At 42.9% G+C, this 15,063-nt stretch overlaps 1 protein-coding gene across 2 annotated transcripts in view; it reads left to right on the top strand.

The window, feature by feature from the left end:
* Positions 1–15,063, top strand: part of ANTXR2 (ANTXR cell adhesion molecule 2) — a 145,104-nt gene that overhangs the window by 60,083 nt on the left and 69,958 nt on the right. For both annotated transcript variants that reach the window (XM_032334698.1, XM_032334699.1), the window contains one exon: positions 6,160–6,255. In XM_032334698.1, coding sequence (XP_032190589.1) covers positions 6,160–6,255 — 96 coding nt within the window. The remainder of the gene's footprint in view (positions 1–6,159; positions 6,256–15,063) is intronic.

Below are 15,063 nucleotides of genomic sequence, written 5' to 3'. Positions count from 1 at the left end.
GTGAGTGTCCTGTACGCGGGTGGGTGGCTGCATTCAACGGAGCCGCGTGCCCTGAGATTTGCGTTTTATGTAACATATTCTTCTTTTGATTTTTTTCAGCTATGTAGTAACATAAAAAAAAAATCTTAGCTTGCCAGGGGTCTTATGAAACAGATGAGCTGATTTGGCCTTTGGGACATAGTCTGCTCATTGCTGGTAGGGAATCTTCCAAGAGAATCCAGAACATCATCGGCATTCTGGGACTATTTTTTCTTCCCCTAAATCTAAGTCTCTAGGAGAAAAAAATTATGGGGACCCGTTTCCCCTTTCCCACATCTGTCTTTTTCGATTGTGGCTCTGTAATTATTTTCTAGGTAGGTTATGACAGTTTTGACATTTTTTTGAGTGATTCTTCTTTCCCACAGTTACGTGAGTTTTGAAAGTTTGGAGCGATCGCTCTTCCTCACAGTTCTTTTGCAAGGACTGGAGTGGCTGGTTTGTTTTTATACTTGTGTGATTCTCTTGGCTAGAATTTCCGTTGCACGGGCAGGGTGAAGTTTCTGATTAGAAAGCTTGCTTGTAATGAAGGAAAGGAAATTAGATGCAGACCAGGTTCAAACACTTCTTGTATCCAGGATGACTGCAGACCAGACTCTCTCCACCCTAACGTCGGGCTCAGGCTCTGCTATGTCCTCAGTTACGTCTTAAAAGAGTTTTGGCTTCATAGCTTGAACCGTCATCTGGGTAGTAATTCTCAAACTGGACTCCTCAGCTGACTTGCACAACCAACTCCTCAGAGACATCTGAGAATGCCATTTTTTCAAAACTCTGGTTACAAAGATTCAGTCCAACAAATGGCCAATTGAAAGGTCATCCAACAAACAGACACTGATCCGTTGTAACAGATGGCCAGTTCTCTCTGTATTAAAAAGAACTACCGTTTTTCAGAAATTTGTGTTTCAGACCTTCTCTTTAGCTCCTTCAGGTGCCACCAAGTCCCCTCAAACGCTGTGTTTCAGCCACCATTGTTTTTCTCTTGTCCTGTTAAGAGGTCACTAATTCTGCCCCATTTTCTCTCTGGGCTGGCTGGCTTCCTTTCCTTTCCTTTCCTTACTTTTCCTTTCTTTCTTTCTCTTTTTTAAAGGTTTTATTTATTTATTTGAGAGAGAGACAGAGATAGCAACGGAGATAGCAAGAGAGAACACGAGTGGGGAGCAGAGGGAGAAGCAGTCTCTCTGCTGAGCAGGGAGCCCCACGTGGGACTCGATCCCAGGACCGCAGGATCGTGACCCCGAGTGCAGACGCCCAGATGACTGAGCCACCCAGGCGCCCCTCCCCGGGCTCCCGTACTTCCTCAGAGCCCCGGCCAGGTTATCTGCTTTCCACTTCCCCACATCTGTGGTCATTCGCTCGGGGTCTGTCCCTCCAGCTAACCCGTGGGCTTCGCGAGGACTCGTGCAACTCTGTAACTGTGGCACCTGCTCACTGCCTGGCATTGATGACGCAGCTCCGTGTGTGACTGCAGCCTGCCGTCCCCTCCCAGGACCGAAGTCTATGTGTTTGACCTTTCCTCGATTTGTTTATAAAGCCACGTGAACAATGAGGTGATTTCCCTTCCAAGACTGAAGGCTTTCATGCTCTGAGAATGGCTCTGGCCAGTGAAAACAACGGAACCAGGAAAACCTGAATTTGTATCCAGTTAACTGAGCTCCTGTCTGGACCTGGGGGCATCCGGGGACGGCTCCATCGCTGACCGCAGGGTTGCCGTCGCAATGCAGGACATTCTTAGCTTCCTCTGCTCTGTTTTCCATCACTTAGCTAAAATACGATAAGGATTAGGTCTGCAGGTCTTTAGATAAAGGGTTCATTCTTTTTAAAAAAATTTTATTGAAGATGAACCTTTGGAGTCAGTTGATGTAATAATATTGCCATAATAAATGTTTATTTCCATCTGGATGTGCATAGTATTTTATTAATGTTCCTAACAGAGTCATTGTTTTGGAGAAAAAACCAAGAATTTTAACTGCCTGTCATGGCGAGCCCATCTACTTGACATTCTGTCAGTGTGATATCTGAATTTCTGGCTAATGACACATCCATAGCAAGAAAAAAAATGTAACCGCTACATTGTTAGCAGATTGATATCCTCTAGTTGCATGTTCCTATTTCTGAGCACAGAGTTTGAATTCTAAGAAAGGAGGAAATGAAGTGTTCGTAGAATCTTTCTGAAAACTGTGTTGCACAGACAGTCCCTTTCCCTGAGGGCTGTGGCCAGGTGCTGACGTGGGAAAGGCCCGGTAGGGATTGCCGTATTCGTGCTGTCCATAAACAGATTGGGGGTATCTCCTCGAAGAGGTAGGATCCCGAATTTATGCATTTGACAGAGGATATCACACTTTCCTATGTATTTCTTTAACATTCTTATACTGTCATCTTCCTCTTTGCCTAGATTTTGGAGCTGAGCTTAATCAAGGCTGTGCAGAGTCACATGATTTGTGCATGACTGTTTAGAAGTCTGTGTAGAAAGATACCCTTTGAGTACTTCTTACGTGGCCTGATATATGTTCTGAATTGTTTTCTTAGGTTTTAAGGACAGAGAATTTGATATTTGCTTGGAAAATTTCCTCAAAGTATTGACATTCTGTCTCTTTTTCTCTTTCTCTCCCTTCCTCTCTCTCTCTCTCTCACACACACACACTCGAGTTTCTATGAGCCAGACATTAATTGAGATATTTAGGATACATTAATAATAAAATGTTGAGCTCATATTTTCATTCTACCAAGAGGTTGCCACATGAATCCTTGTCTTTTTATTTCTTTTCTTGAGTTAATTCTTTATGGTGAGTATCACGTAATAGCCTCTTCTCGTGCCTTAAGGATGGTCAGATAGTGAATGGTAGACCTCAGTGAAGACAGTGTGTGTGTGTGCAAGTTTCCATAGTTAGTCTTGTCTTCTGGAAGATGAGATAAATAAAATGACCAGAGATTCTAAGTGATAATACTTGGGTGGTGGCTGTTTTGGTGACTTTGCAGCCTTAAGCCAGCTGCACACATACCCGTGTGCTTCTTCCTCTTCCGTCCTGAGGCAGAGTCAGACTCAAAGGATGGCTTTAATTGTTCATGTGCAGTTCATGCTTCATCTCTGGAAAGTAATGAATGTTTGATGATCTATGCTGTCCTGAGCATTAGTTATTTTATTTTTTTTAATTTTTTATTTATTTTAGAAAAGATTTTATTTATTTATTTGATAGAGACAGACACAGTGAGAGAAGGAACACAGGCAGGGGGAGTGGGAGAGGGAGAAGCAGGCTTTCCACTGAGCAGGGAGCCCGATGAGGGGCTCCATCCCAGGACCCTGGGGTCATGACCTGAGCCGAAGGCAGATGCTTAATGACTGAGCCACCCAGGCGCCCTGAGAATTTGTTATTTTAAAAGTAGATTTATTGAAACTGAAAGGCTGCTAGTAATTGCTGTCTACAAAAGTGGGGTTGTTTGGGGGTGGTTTCCATGCTGCTTTGTGCTCATCTTTTTTTTTTTCCTTCCATTGTGATAAGAACAGATGATACAGGGAAAGGATACACATGTCGAGATTTTTCTGATAAGCTGAACCGAGTGTGTTTTGCCAGCACTTCCTCGCCCTGTCTTCTGAGAAGGACCTTCTCTTCTGTTCTCAGTTGTTTACATGTAACTGGTTACGTACAGATTCTTATCTCTTTTTGTGCATCTGCCATTGTGTATGGCCTTTAATTTTTTTTTTTTAATATTTATTTATTTATTTATTTTAGTGGGGGAGGAACCAAGGGAGAGAGAGTCTTATGCAGACTCTGCACTGAGCTCCGGGCCCCAGGGGCTCGATCTCACCACCCTAAGGTCATGACCTGAGCCAAAACTGAGGGAGTGTGGCCCTTTCCCAGCGGCGCCCCCCGGGTGCCTTGTACTGCACTCGAAATTCCGTTGCAGAAAGTTCTGACTGGGTGCTTCTACCACTATTACCTAAACATTGGGAAATGTCGCAGCCTTGGTCAGTCCCAGCCCTTCTCCGCGTGGGCTCTAGGCAGTCCTAGATTTACAGGTATTGGGGGTGTTGTGAGGAGGAGGACGGTTCTGTGCTGACGCGAGCTGAGCTGCTTTCCTGCAAAGCCGCTCAGAGCTTTGTAAGTGTGTTAACATGAACAACGGTTCTCTGAGAGAGAGAGAGCTAGCATGGTGATGGCTTTTCCACAGAGTTTCATGCTATGGGAACCACTGGCTTTCTTATTTTATGGATTAGAAAACAGAGGCTCCAGGAAATTAAACAATTTACTTAAAGTTAAACCTCTAGACCAATACTTTTAATACGGTGCTATTGGAAGATGGATACTGGTGCCCCCCGCCCACACACACACTGTGCCACCCCTCTCTCTGTCCGCCCTTGGGATCAAGTGGCTCTTACCCTGACCTCTGGGCTTTGTTTTGTTTTCTCGTTTTAATTTAAATTCAATTATCGAACATTACATCAAAAACTAATGTTTTATTTTGTATTTTAAAGATTTTATTTATTTGAGAGGGGGCGCGAGCAGGGGGAGCTGCCGAGGGAGAGGGAGAAGCAGACTCCTGACTGAGCAGGAAGCCCAGTGGGGAGCTGGTTCCGGGACCTTGAGATCATGGCCTGATCCGAAGTCAGATGCTTAACCCACTGAGCCACCCAGACACCCCTGGGCACATATTCTTACTTGTTTTGAATGACAGGAAATGTATCTCTGAAAATGCCCATCAAGTCCCAAAGAGAGAATATATTGATTTATTTACAGGTTTTTTTTTTTCCCCTGCATTCATTCCTTTGAAAGAAAACAAAGAAATAAAACAAGGAAAGAAATAAAACAAAGAAAGAAAAAAAATACACAGAAAGCAGAACATTATTACTGGGGATACTAGAGAGGGGGTTTGGGAGAAACACCTTGTGCCCTGGGGAATTTTATCCCCACACCAAAAATTCCGTAGATACTAGTCTTTGCATTTGTGTGTTTTGCAGGCCTATCTCTTTGGAGTTCATTCTCTTAGTCAATCATTTTAAATGCCAAGCATGGCGTACACAGTGGTACGTAGGCTGGGCAGAGCCCCATGACTTGCTGGAGCTCACAGTGAAGAGTGACAGAAAAGAGAAATTAAAGAAATAATCACAGTGTATCAGTGTATCACAAATGTGTGATCAGCTCAAGACTGCAGTACCGAGACCCATAATGGTACAGTGAAGAGGAGCCTCCCCAGGCAGAGGCTCAGAGAAGGCGTCCTGGGGAGGGGCTTCAGGCGAGCCACGTAGGAGGACTAGGTGGAGGTGACAGGAGGGGGCGGGGCAGGGCCCGGAGCAGGTTCCTTAGGGCGGGAGGAGCTTGGCGGCAGGAGGTGAGAGAACACCAGTGCGGTTCTTGAGAGGCTAGTTCCCGAGCCGGGAGAAGCCCTCTGAGGTGCGAATGTTTGCAGTCGCTTTCTTGCACTGATGCAACGTACCATCTGCCAACAAGAACCGCGGCTGCTGGGATGCCCGGGCGGCTCAGTCCGTTAAGTGTCTGCCTTCGGCTCAGGTCATGATGATCCCAGGGTCCTAGGATCGAGCCCCACATGAGGCTCCCTGCTCAGCGGGGAGTCTCCCTCTCCGTCTCCCCAGCCCCTGCTCGTGCTCTCTCTTGGCGTCTGTCTTTCAAATAAATGAATAAAATCTCTAAATTTTTTTTTTTGTTTAAAAAAGAACCATTTGTTGTTGGTTTCTCCCTTGCTTGGTCATTTTTGATATTTATTGTAAATAGTGTTTTATCGTCCTAAAATCTGGAAAAATGTTCCATAAGTTTTGCCTAAAAGTAATCATGCTTGTGATCCAAAGCCTTCTCCAGAGATAAATGATAAGGACCATACGGCCCTTCCGTATAACCCCAGGTAGTGATTTTTCTTACATTCTTTTAAGGCATAATTTAAAACTGTTTATAGCACTTTAGAAGCTTTCTTTTTTCTCCTGTTTTAACATAACCTGTATGAAATAGAATATAAAGGAATTTATAGAATTTAAAGGAATATAATGAAAATCTGATTTGACATTGGTTATGCTCTCTGCATCATTTTCTGGTGTGTCCTTAAAAAAAAATGTGTATTTGGAATGTAACCCTATGCTTTACTGACCACTTTGTTTCTGTCTTCTGCCTCTTCTAGTCTAGTGGGACGGCTGCCATCATTGCTATTCTGGTGTTACTGCTACTACTGGGCATTGGTTTGATGTGGTGGTTTTGGCCCCTTTGCTGCAAAGTGGTGAGTAAGGAGGATCTGCACCTCTACATTTTTGCAAAGCAGTGAGGTCTAAAGTGAGGCCTGAAGTATGACTCAGTGCCAGTGTCCAACCACAACAAAGTTTCAGTACGCAAGTTGAGTTTTAATAGTTTTATTACTACACTAAATTCTAGAAAACATGCATGCCAATAAATATTATCTGACGTCATCTAAAACACATTTCAATATCAAGTTTGGAGGGAGGCGGGGAGGGGGAGAGGGAGGTGGGATGAAGGTCCCTGCAGCGCAGAAGAGTTTCCAGTAATCTGAACGACGTTTTCACTTGGGGTCACGGGGAGAAGCTGGTGATCTGTCAGGTTTTCTTATCCGTTCGTACTGAAGGCTTCATTACCTCTTTGAAAAGTCTATTTTGGGGCCTTCTCTGTTTGCCTCTTGGAAAAGCATTTTAGAAAACAAGTCACGGACGGATGTTAGGGTGTCGGCAAGTCCGTGAAGTCACGACTGTTGGTTTGTTTGTGTCCTTTCGTGTTTGAGTCAAACCTCGGAAACAAGACAGGTTTCTGTTCGCTTTCTACTGCTACTGCAACAAATCGCTCCACATTTGGTGGCTTAAAGCAACACACACTTATGATCTAACGGTTATTTAATCACGGGTAGGAGATGGGTCTCGCTGGACTAAACTGGGCTGGAAGGTATCGACAGAGGTTCATTCCTCTGTTAATGCTCTGGAGGAGTCCCTTCCCCGGTTTCCCACCTTCTAGAGGACACACCAGCCCCTCGCCTCATGGACCCTCCCTCCAGCTTCAAAACCAACGACACTGCATCTCCTGGGCCATTCTTCTGTAGTTACGCTTCCCTGCGACTCTTAACTCAGCTGGGAAAGGACCTCCAGTGCTAAGGAACCATGTGAAGAAACTGGACCCACCTGGATCACCCAGGATGGTCTACAGGATGGTCTACCCTCTCAAGATCCCTGACTCTCTCAAGCTGCAAAGTCCCGTTTGCTGTGTCATGAAAATGACTCATAGCTCCAGGGACCTCAGGGGGCGGTTGTCATTCTGTCTTCCACGGGGTGGACTGTTGGGTCGTAGAGTTCAGCACATTTCAAGCAATCCAGTTGGGACTGTTCAGGTTTCATAGGGAAGAGTATCCTGAAGAAGCACCCGTTTGAAGCCCACCTCCTCCTCGATAGCGTTCCTTTCAGTGTTGGCACGTCACACAGAGCTGGACGTTTTGTAGATCACAGTGGGGTGGCACACAAGTTTACAAGATCGCCTCTTTCCTCCCTCACTTTTGCTGACTCACTTCAGTTTCCTTGTAACTTCAGGCACTAGTCTGCAGTACTCCGACCTCTGTTACTGATTATCCTTCAGTCCGCTTTCATGAATCAAGAGTCCTTGATCGCAGAGTAGGTGGTCCATGGAGGAGGCACAGAATTAACTCCGACAACGGTAGACACGAGAAGCATCCTGTCTCTTTGCTGAACTAATCAGTTTCCTGCCTTAGCGATTTCTGCTCAGTTTCCTGCTATAATCTTGAGTATCCTAATATGGTTATTTTAGGGTGGCCTGCATTCTCGAGTCTCAAATTGAAAAGCAAAAAAGTTGCCCTAATATGATTGTTTTTTTAATTTAAATTTTAAATAAGTATAGATTTATTTAATTTTTTATTTAAATTTTGCTGTGGTGGAGTTCCTTCATTACTTCACAATTTCATTTATTATTGAACAGAGGGCTCAGTGTCAAAGTATCTGATTTTTTAGAAGATGTATATGAAAACCAAGCTAGGCTTCTCTGGGACATTTCTAATGGGCTCAGGTCCAGATCTTGACCATCATTTTGGATGTTACGGAGAGGACTCCGTCTCTGAGACTGGGTCCATTTACCACCCCGAGACTACAGATCGTGAATCATGGAGTATATTTCTTTATGCAAAGCCTAGAGGGAAGCCTTGAAGGTGTGTCCTCAGGATGTCCGGAGGGCTTCCTAGCCTTACGAACATCGTGAATGCTTACTAATTTCTGAAACTCAGCTTAATAGAGACACCCACCTGTTTATGACATTTAGAACTACAGATTATAGGACACCTAGCCCTGAGTATGAACTGATATTTATACTTAGGTACAAATGAATCATAGCAAATGTTTTCTAAGGTAGCTTTAAAAGCAGGGTAGAGGCAAAATTCTGTACTTAGCCCTTGGCAGCCGTGTCAGTACTATGTTAGGAACTGGGGGGGGGGGGGGGGGGGGTAACAAAAATGACTATAAAATGCCATGGAAACTCACGTTTTAATACGGAAACACGGAAATGTGGACAGAGTATAACTGGAGGGACACCAGCCACCCAAGAGCAACATTTGTAAGGCACAGTAAGAACGTGAGGAGGAGGGATTTGCCAGAGTTGTGGGGTTATCTCAGAGCGACTCTCCTGGGCTGATGCCTGCAAACGGAGTTTTGAATAATGAATAAGATGTTTACTGTTGATGAGGGACATTTCTGATGACGTGTGCGAGGAATTGCGTCGGGTCCCTCCGGCTTCAGGAAGCAGCAGGCAGAAGCCTCCCTAGCGTGCCAGGGAAGGAACAGCCGAGAGATGGTGTGGGGTGTAGGCAGGAACCCATCAGGGAGGCTTCCTCTGTCTTTTAGGAAGTTTGAACTCACCCCAGGGATGATGAGAGGCCACTGGAGAGATTTGGTGGGTATAATCCCCCCTCCCCCATGAAGCCATGCTTGCTTTGTAGCAGTGTGTGCCCAGGTCTGGTCCTGGTGGGGATTAAGTCTGTATCCAGCCGAGTTTCCATCAACAACGGAAGTGGAAAGCCAGAGGCAGATCAAGCACTGGCGAAGTAGAATGGAAGACAGAAGCTGAGAGCTGCAGGAAAATGAAGAGGGGAGCGAGACAGAAGGGGCAGAGGCACCATGGCCAAGGGGGTCGTCGTGCAATGGCAGGATGTTTGTTTCATTTTGTTCCTTTCAGAGAGTATGTTTGCACTACGCTGGATTTAGTATGTAGTTTGCGCAAACTTATCCTTAGGGGTTAAATTATTACGGATCAACTTAACTTCGACTATATTGTCACCATGATATTACTTCTAATGGGAAATGAATTGCATTTGTGACAACTTGGTGTTGTAAAAGTTTTGTTTTGTGTGAATGTTTTAAAGGACTAGGGGCAAACATTTAAATCTCATCTTTCAGCTGAAACATGATGAAACAGCTTAAAATGTCTATTCTTGATAAAGTTCTAGAACATAGGTGAGGTTCACTGGGATGAGGTCTGGAGCCGATGACCAAGAAAGAATTCTTGAGACATCTTTGGTGCAAAATGGTGGTTTCTTAAAGCACGGGGACAGGACCCCTGGGCAGGAAGAGCTGCTGCCCCGGGTTGTGAGGGGTGACAGGTTGTGTACCAGGAGATTGGGGGAAGGTGAGGGAAAGGGAGGCTTGGACGGAGCTTTCGTATGCTAAAGAGGGCCTGCAAGGTGCCTGGAGGAGGTCTTGCCGCTTGATCCAGGTTGTCTTTCACTTTTAGCGAGCCATTAACATCAAGATAGTTGGGAGATTCCTAAAGAATGCACATTTGTCCCACCCAGGAGTGGTGGGGGTGAGGGGGAGATTGCGAGGTGTCAGCCTTTAGCTTTGACCTCAGCCAGCCTTCTGCTTCCTCATCATTCTCAGGAACTTTTAGATGTTGTCAGCAGTCCCTCCTCCTCGGGAATCCTATGCTCAGGAGCTCGGATAAAGACAGAAAGTTTGGAAATAAAGCCCTGAACAGAGGCCCTAATCTGTAATAGGAAATGTGGCCTTTGCCATTCTTTACAATAGTTACTAAGAGATAAGTAGGTAAGGATCGGTAATGGTAATAAAATTCTGAAGTAGAAGCAATTTAACTTTTGTCTGGTTGCTTCTCCATGTATCCAGCAGGGATTTCAAACCTGAGGATCTGGAGAACTTAGGTGGGAAAAAAAAATCTTTATTTTTACTTCCAACTGAAATTTATTTTCTTCATTTATGAATGTAGACCACTCTCCACAAAAGTATTGGCAGTTCTGGAGACTTTGTAAGCAATAGTAATCACAGATATCCTCTATCTTCAGATATTTTTGAAATATCTTCTACAAGTATCATAACTTCAAAGGTTAGAGTAGTTCCCATTATTTAATGTAGTAATTCTCATTATTTAATGGACTATTCATAACGTAGCCTTTATTTCTATATCATAACTTTTGTGGTTTTTTTTTTTTTTTTTTTTTTTTTACAGACCGGATAACTATATTGCAATATAATTGGATTCCTTAAAATCCTTTGTATTTTAATTTAGCTCAATTAATCTGGGAGGGATCTGTACATTCGCTGGATTGCCAGAGAGGGGTACAGCATAAAAAAGTTTAAGGAAAAACCCCTGCAATCGGAAATCAGGCCACAGGGGATGCTTTTCATCTGAGACTACTTAAAAATTTTAACTCCTTCGGTTCATTTTAATGCATATTTTCAAGGATAAAAGAGAGAGACAACATCATTTAAAATGTGGCATAGTTTCTTCTGTGCACATGTTCTTTCCATGACAAAAGAAACCTACACCAGTGATAGTTGGAAGACTTTTTCCCATAGTAACCATGGGGCAAGCGCCCTCGTGCACAGCGGACATTTTTAGGCACCATCATTAGTGAATTACAGAGTGTGTTGAGTTTGCAAACTATTCCGTGAGGGAAAACTTCTCATTTTTGTGTGAAGTTATTTCTCACCATCTGTTGCAGAGTCTGTGTCCTGCTCACCGAGGATGCGCACATCCATCCTCTACAGCTGCTGGTTGTTAACAAAGACATCAGCTGCGTCCTTCCTTTTTCCTTAAATTAAAAATGGGGGCAGGAGAGGTTAAAAAAAACTTACCATGTCCTGAATCACGAGTGAAACATTAGCAAATATGGGTGTTTTCATCACTGTTTAGCTTGGAAGATATGCTGAGCTGGTGGCAGATTTGTTTTACTATCAGGATGGCAGAAATGACAGTCCTACGGTTGTGTCATTCGGCATAACCAGACAGTGCAGAATTACAGATGTAAGGCTAATGAGGTGGCAAACAAAGGCTTTCTGGAGTGTTGTCAATTAGAGTGTGTTATACAGCTGCAGATAAATATCCAAATATGCTGGAAATGATAAATGTTCACTCTGCTCTCATGTCCTTGGCCAGAGTTCTCCACCCTCGGGGGAAAATTGCCAGCGCCTTTTACCTCAGTGCATTTAAGACATTACATAAAGGTCTCATAAATCTTAATTTAAAAAACAATTTTGAAAAGTTATCCCTTTAAAGCTCAATTTGCTTATAAGTAAGTTGAGCTTTCATGATGAGGTTGTATCTGCCTGGAGCTCTGTGCAATCGTTTTCTTAGCCAGCAACAGCTGTGCTGTTCTTTCTAAATAGTAATAACCCTTCTATATTGCACTTGTTTTTTATTGTCCAGGAGGGCTCTTGGTGCCTTTATTGAGTTACTTTGAGAGTAGCCTGATTTTTTTTTTTTTTTTTGGAATGCACAATAAAACAGAAGTAATTTAAATTTTAATATGCCTTCCTTGCACCATTAATTAAAATGATTTATGTTTGGTTGCCTCCTTGAAAAAGAGTGTGATGTTAGTGCTTATTGCTTCCATGGTGCTGTTTTCCAACAGAACATCATTTGCAAAACGGGGTGTCCAGCTCTTCCCGGTCTAGTGTATTTGCTGTGACAGCAGCACCTCTCCGTAGCTCTTGTCCGAGCTCACTCTCGCGCTGTTCTTCCCGGTCTAGTGTATTTGCTGTGAGAGCAGCACCTCTCCGTAGCTCTTGTCCGAGCTCACTCTCGCGCTGCTCTTCCCGGTCCCCGTTTGGCGTTTTAAATCGTGTCTATCGTCTGGTTATTTATTTGTACAAAGTAGGAATCTTTGATCACTGATGAGTCTGTCAAGGAGGAAAGGAGAGGGCGGATGCGATGGCTCAGATCATACTTTGATCTGGATGATGAAGGCATCTAACTTGAAGAGAGGCAGAAAAAAGCTTCCCAGAGACCAGTGTAATAGAACTCGGTGCTTCTGCACTTGCTCTGTCATCTCGCCAGGAAGAGGAAGGAGAAGGGACGGAAGCCCCCATCTATTTCAGACCAATTTTCCTGAACACTGAGAGCGACTTCTCCATTGTTTGTGGGCTCTTAGTCGCGTAGATGACATTGCTGATAAATTGGGCATTTGTTTTTGTCACTGGCAAGAATCAATCCTGAAACGCCACTTGATCTACAGGCGTTGTATCCCATCTTTTTTTTTCATCCAAGGCAGTCACTGTTGACAGTTCTTTTCACTCTTTTCTGAATATTGGAACATATGATCGCATCAAGCTGGCTGCAGGCTCCAGTGCTGACATTTTCTAGCGCAAAGAATGCCCACATCACTCGAACATTTGAAAAGTGTTAATGAGCAGATCAAAAGGACTGTTGCCTGAAGCAGCTAACTTTTTTTTTTTTTTAAAGAAATCGGCTCTCCTCCAAACTGAAATCTTCATTCTAGCAGCTAAGTAGATGAGATGTAATCCTCCGTGATGATGATAATAACAAATGAAAAAAAAAAATTGGAGGAGAATCAAACTCTACATATGGTTCATAAAGTGGTGAAAGTGTTTTCCAGAATCTTCAATACAGAACTCAAGGATGCTAAGTGGAAAAAATCCTGGCAACTAGGCAATATTATGCCTTTTAAAATCTGCAAATTCTCATAAAATATGGTGCACATGAATACATCCTTTTCTGAAATGGATGTGTTCTTGCACTATTTAGTACAAGAATGGGATTCTCATGACTGTTATTTTTAATGTATTTACACTGGCAGTAAGGTTTCCTTTTTCTCCTGCACTGGTTTTGCTGAAACGGAGGGATATCAGTTGGACACAGATTTTTTTCCATTTTGACTTTTGAGCCAAATGGCTTCAGATTATTTTCACCCTCTTTTGTTCCTTATGAGGCCCTGGAGCAGAGTGGCAAGAGGGAACATTTTGAAACATCACATAAAAATCATTTTAATTCCTGCTCCAACATTTCTAGGTCAGTGATGTTGGGCATATTAATTAACAAGTTATGTCTCTATAAAGTGGGAATGATAATCTCTATCTTTCATAGTTGCTATAAGGTTTAAATTAAACTCAGTCTGTCCGTCTCTCTACCTACCGACCTACCTGTCTCTCTTCCTGCCTACCACTTCTTCATCCATCCACCCATCCATCCATCCATCCATCCGTTCACGCCTTCTAGCAGGTAACAACTACTCAACACGTCTTCAGCCTTTTCTTTTGCCCCCTTTCCCTTTGCAGTTCCAACTGTATTTTAAAAGGATCTCATTTGGCAGAAGAAGTCAACTCAAGAGTTTGGAGATGGGCAGACCTGAGTCCTGCATTTCAGTCTGACTTCTGGTTTCTCGTTGTGTACCCGAGGGCAAGCTAGTCTCCCTCTCCTGATATCTAAAATGGAGATAGGCATAGGAACTTCACAGGGTGGTTAGGAGAATAAGAGCAATTTAGAGTGTATGACATATAGCAGCACCAGTAAAGGGTGATTGCTGTCAATAGCAGCAGCAGCACAGAGATGAGCCTTAGCTCTGGGTTGGTTTCTGAAGGTTCAGCCTTAGTTGTTGTGGTAGTGGTTGTATCCCGTAATTTACTAGATCAAAATTTGATTTAAGTAGAGTTTTAATGGCTGTATTCCATTTTAACAATGTGGAAAATGTACTTGCTAGAGTTTCAAAGTCAACTTAAACTCATAATAAGTCAAGCATTTAGACATACATAAGATGAATTACACATTATTGGGGAAAACAAACCTTAATGTTCTTTTCTGGAACAAGGTGAATACAAATGTATATTGACACATGGCCTGCTTAATTATGGAAAAGCACGGAAGCAAAAAACCTAGTGGAAAAGTTGTGATATGTATTTTTTTAAATATTCTATCAGAATTTTCATATTGGAAATGACCTACAATTAATCAAATTTATTTCTTAGATGAAGAAACTTAGGATGGTCTTACGTCTTCCCATCTGCCATTGAGTTAATTAGTTCTCTGATTTTATTGGTTGAAAGAGAAATTTGATGCTTCATTTTCTTTGAAACTAGCAGTATTTTAGTTTCATGGGAACCTGTGTCTATCTGTTTATCATTTATATTTTTTTCCCTCAGTATTTTTCTTTTAATTTAAGAGGTTGGCTGTGAGCCCTTGTGAACATTTTCAGCCAGTTCCTTCAGGTCACTTTCAATCATATTTTAGTACATTATTTTCTGAGCACTTTAATAGGCACTGGTGATACTTATAAAGAAGGAGAAATGATTATTGCCCTTAAGAAATCTACACTCTTAAGAGATAATTTAAAAATTTTTCAAATAAACATATAAGCCCAAGTTAATGAAGCATAAATGACTCAACTGTGCAGCAACATTTATTTTTAGAAGTTTTCAGGCTTCCAGATAGACCAGTAGGAAGACTGGATGGGACTTAACATGGAAATGGCCATCTTATTTAGGGCAAGCAAAGGGATCTTTACTTTTTCTAGACCAGAGATCCATTTAAAGGGATATTTGTAGATAGGGTGTGAGGTCAGATCTGGATCATAGGGAGGCATTTCTATGAGCTGTATAAGGTTGTGGCTTATGATACCAGGTAAAGGGTCTCCAGTAAAGAGAGAAAATGCAAAGTGTCTCTTATTATCCTGTTATCCTGTTGTGAGTTTGTCAGCAGTGGTCATATGAGGTTTTATTTTATTTTATATTTCATTTTTAAGTAGGCTCCATGCGCAACATGGAGGCCAGTGTGGGGCTTGAAT

This window comes from Mustela erminea, chromosome 2 (genome assembly GCF_009829155.1).
Source record: "Mustela erminea isolate mMusErm1 chromosome 2, mMusErm1.Pri, whole genome shotgun sequence".
Taxonomy (NCBI): Eukaryota; Metazoa; Chordata; class Mammalia; order Carnivora; family Mustelidae; genus Mustela; species Mustela erminea.
The sequence above is the reverse complement of the archived record's forward strand: the minus strand, read 5'-3'. Positions and strand labels throughout refer to the sequence as shown.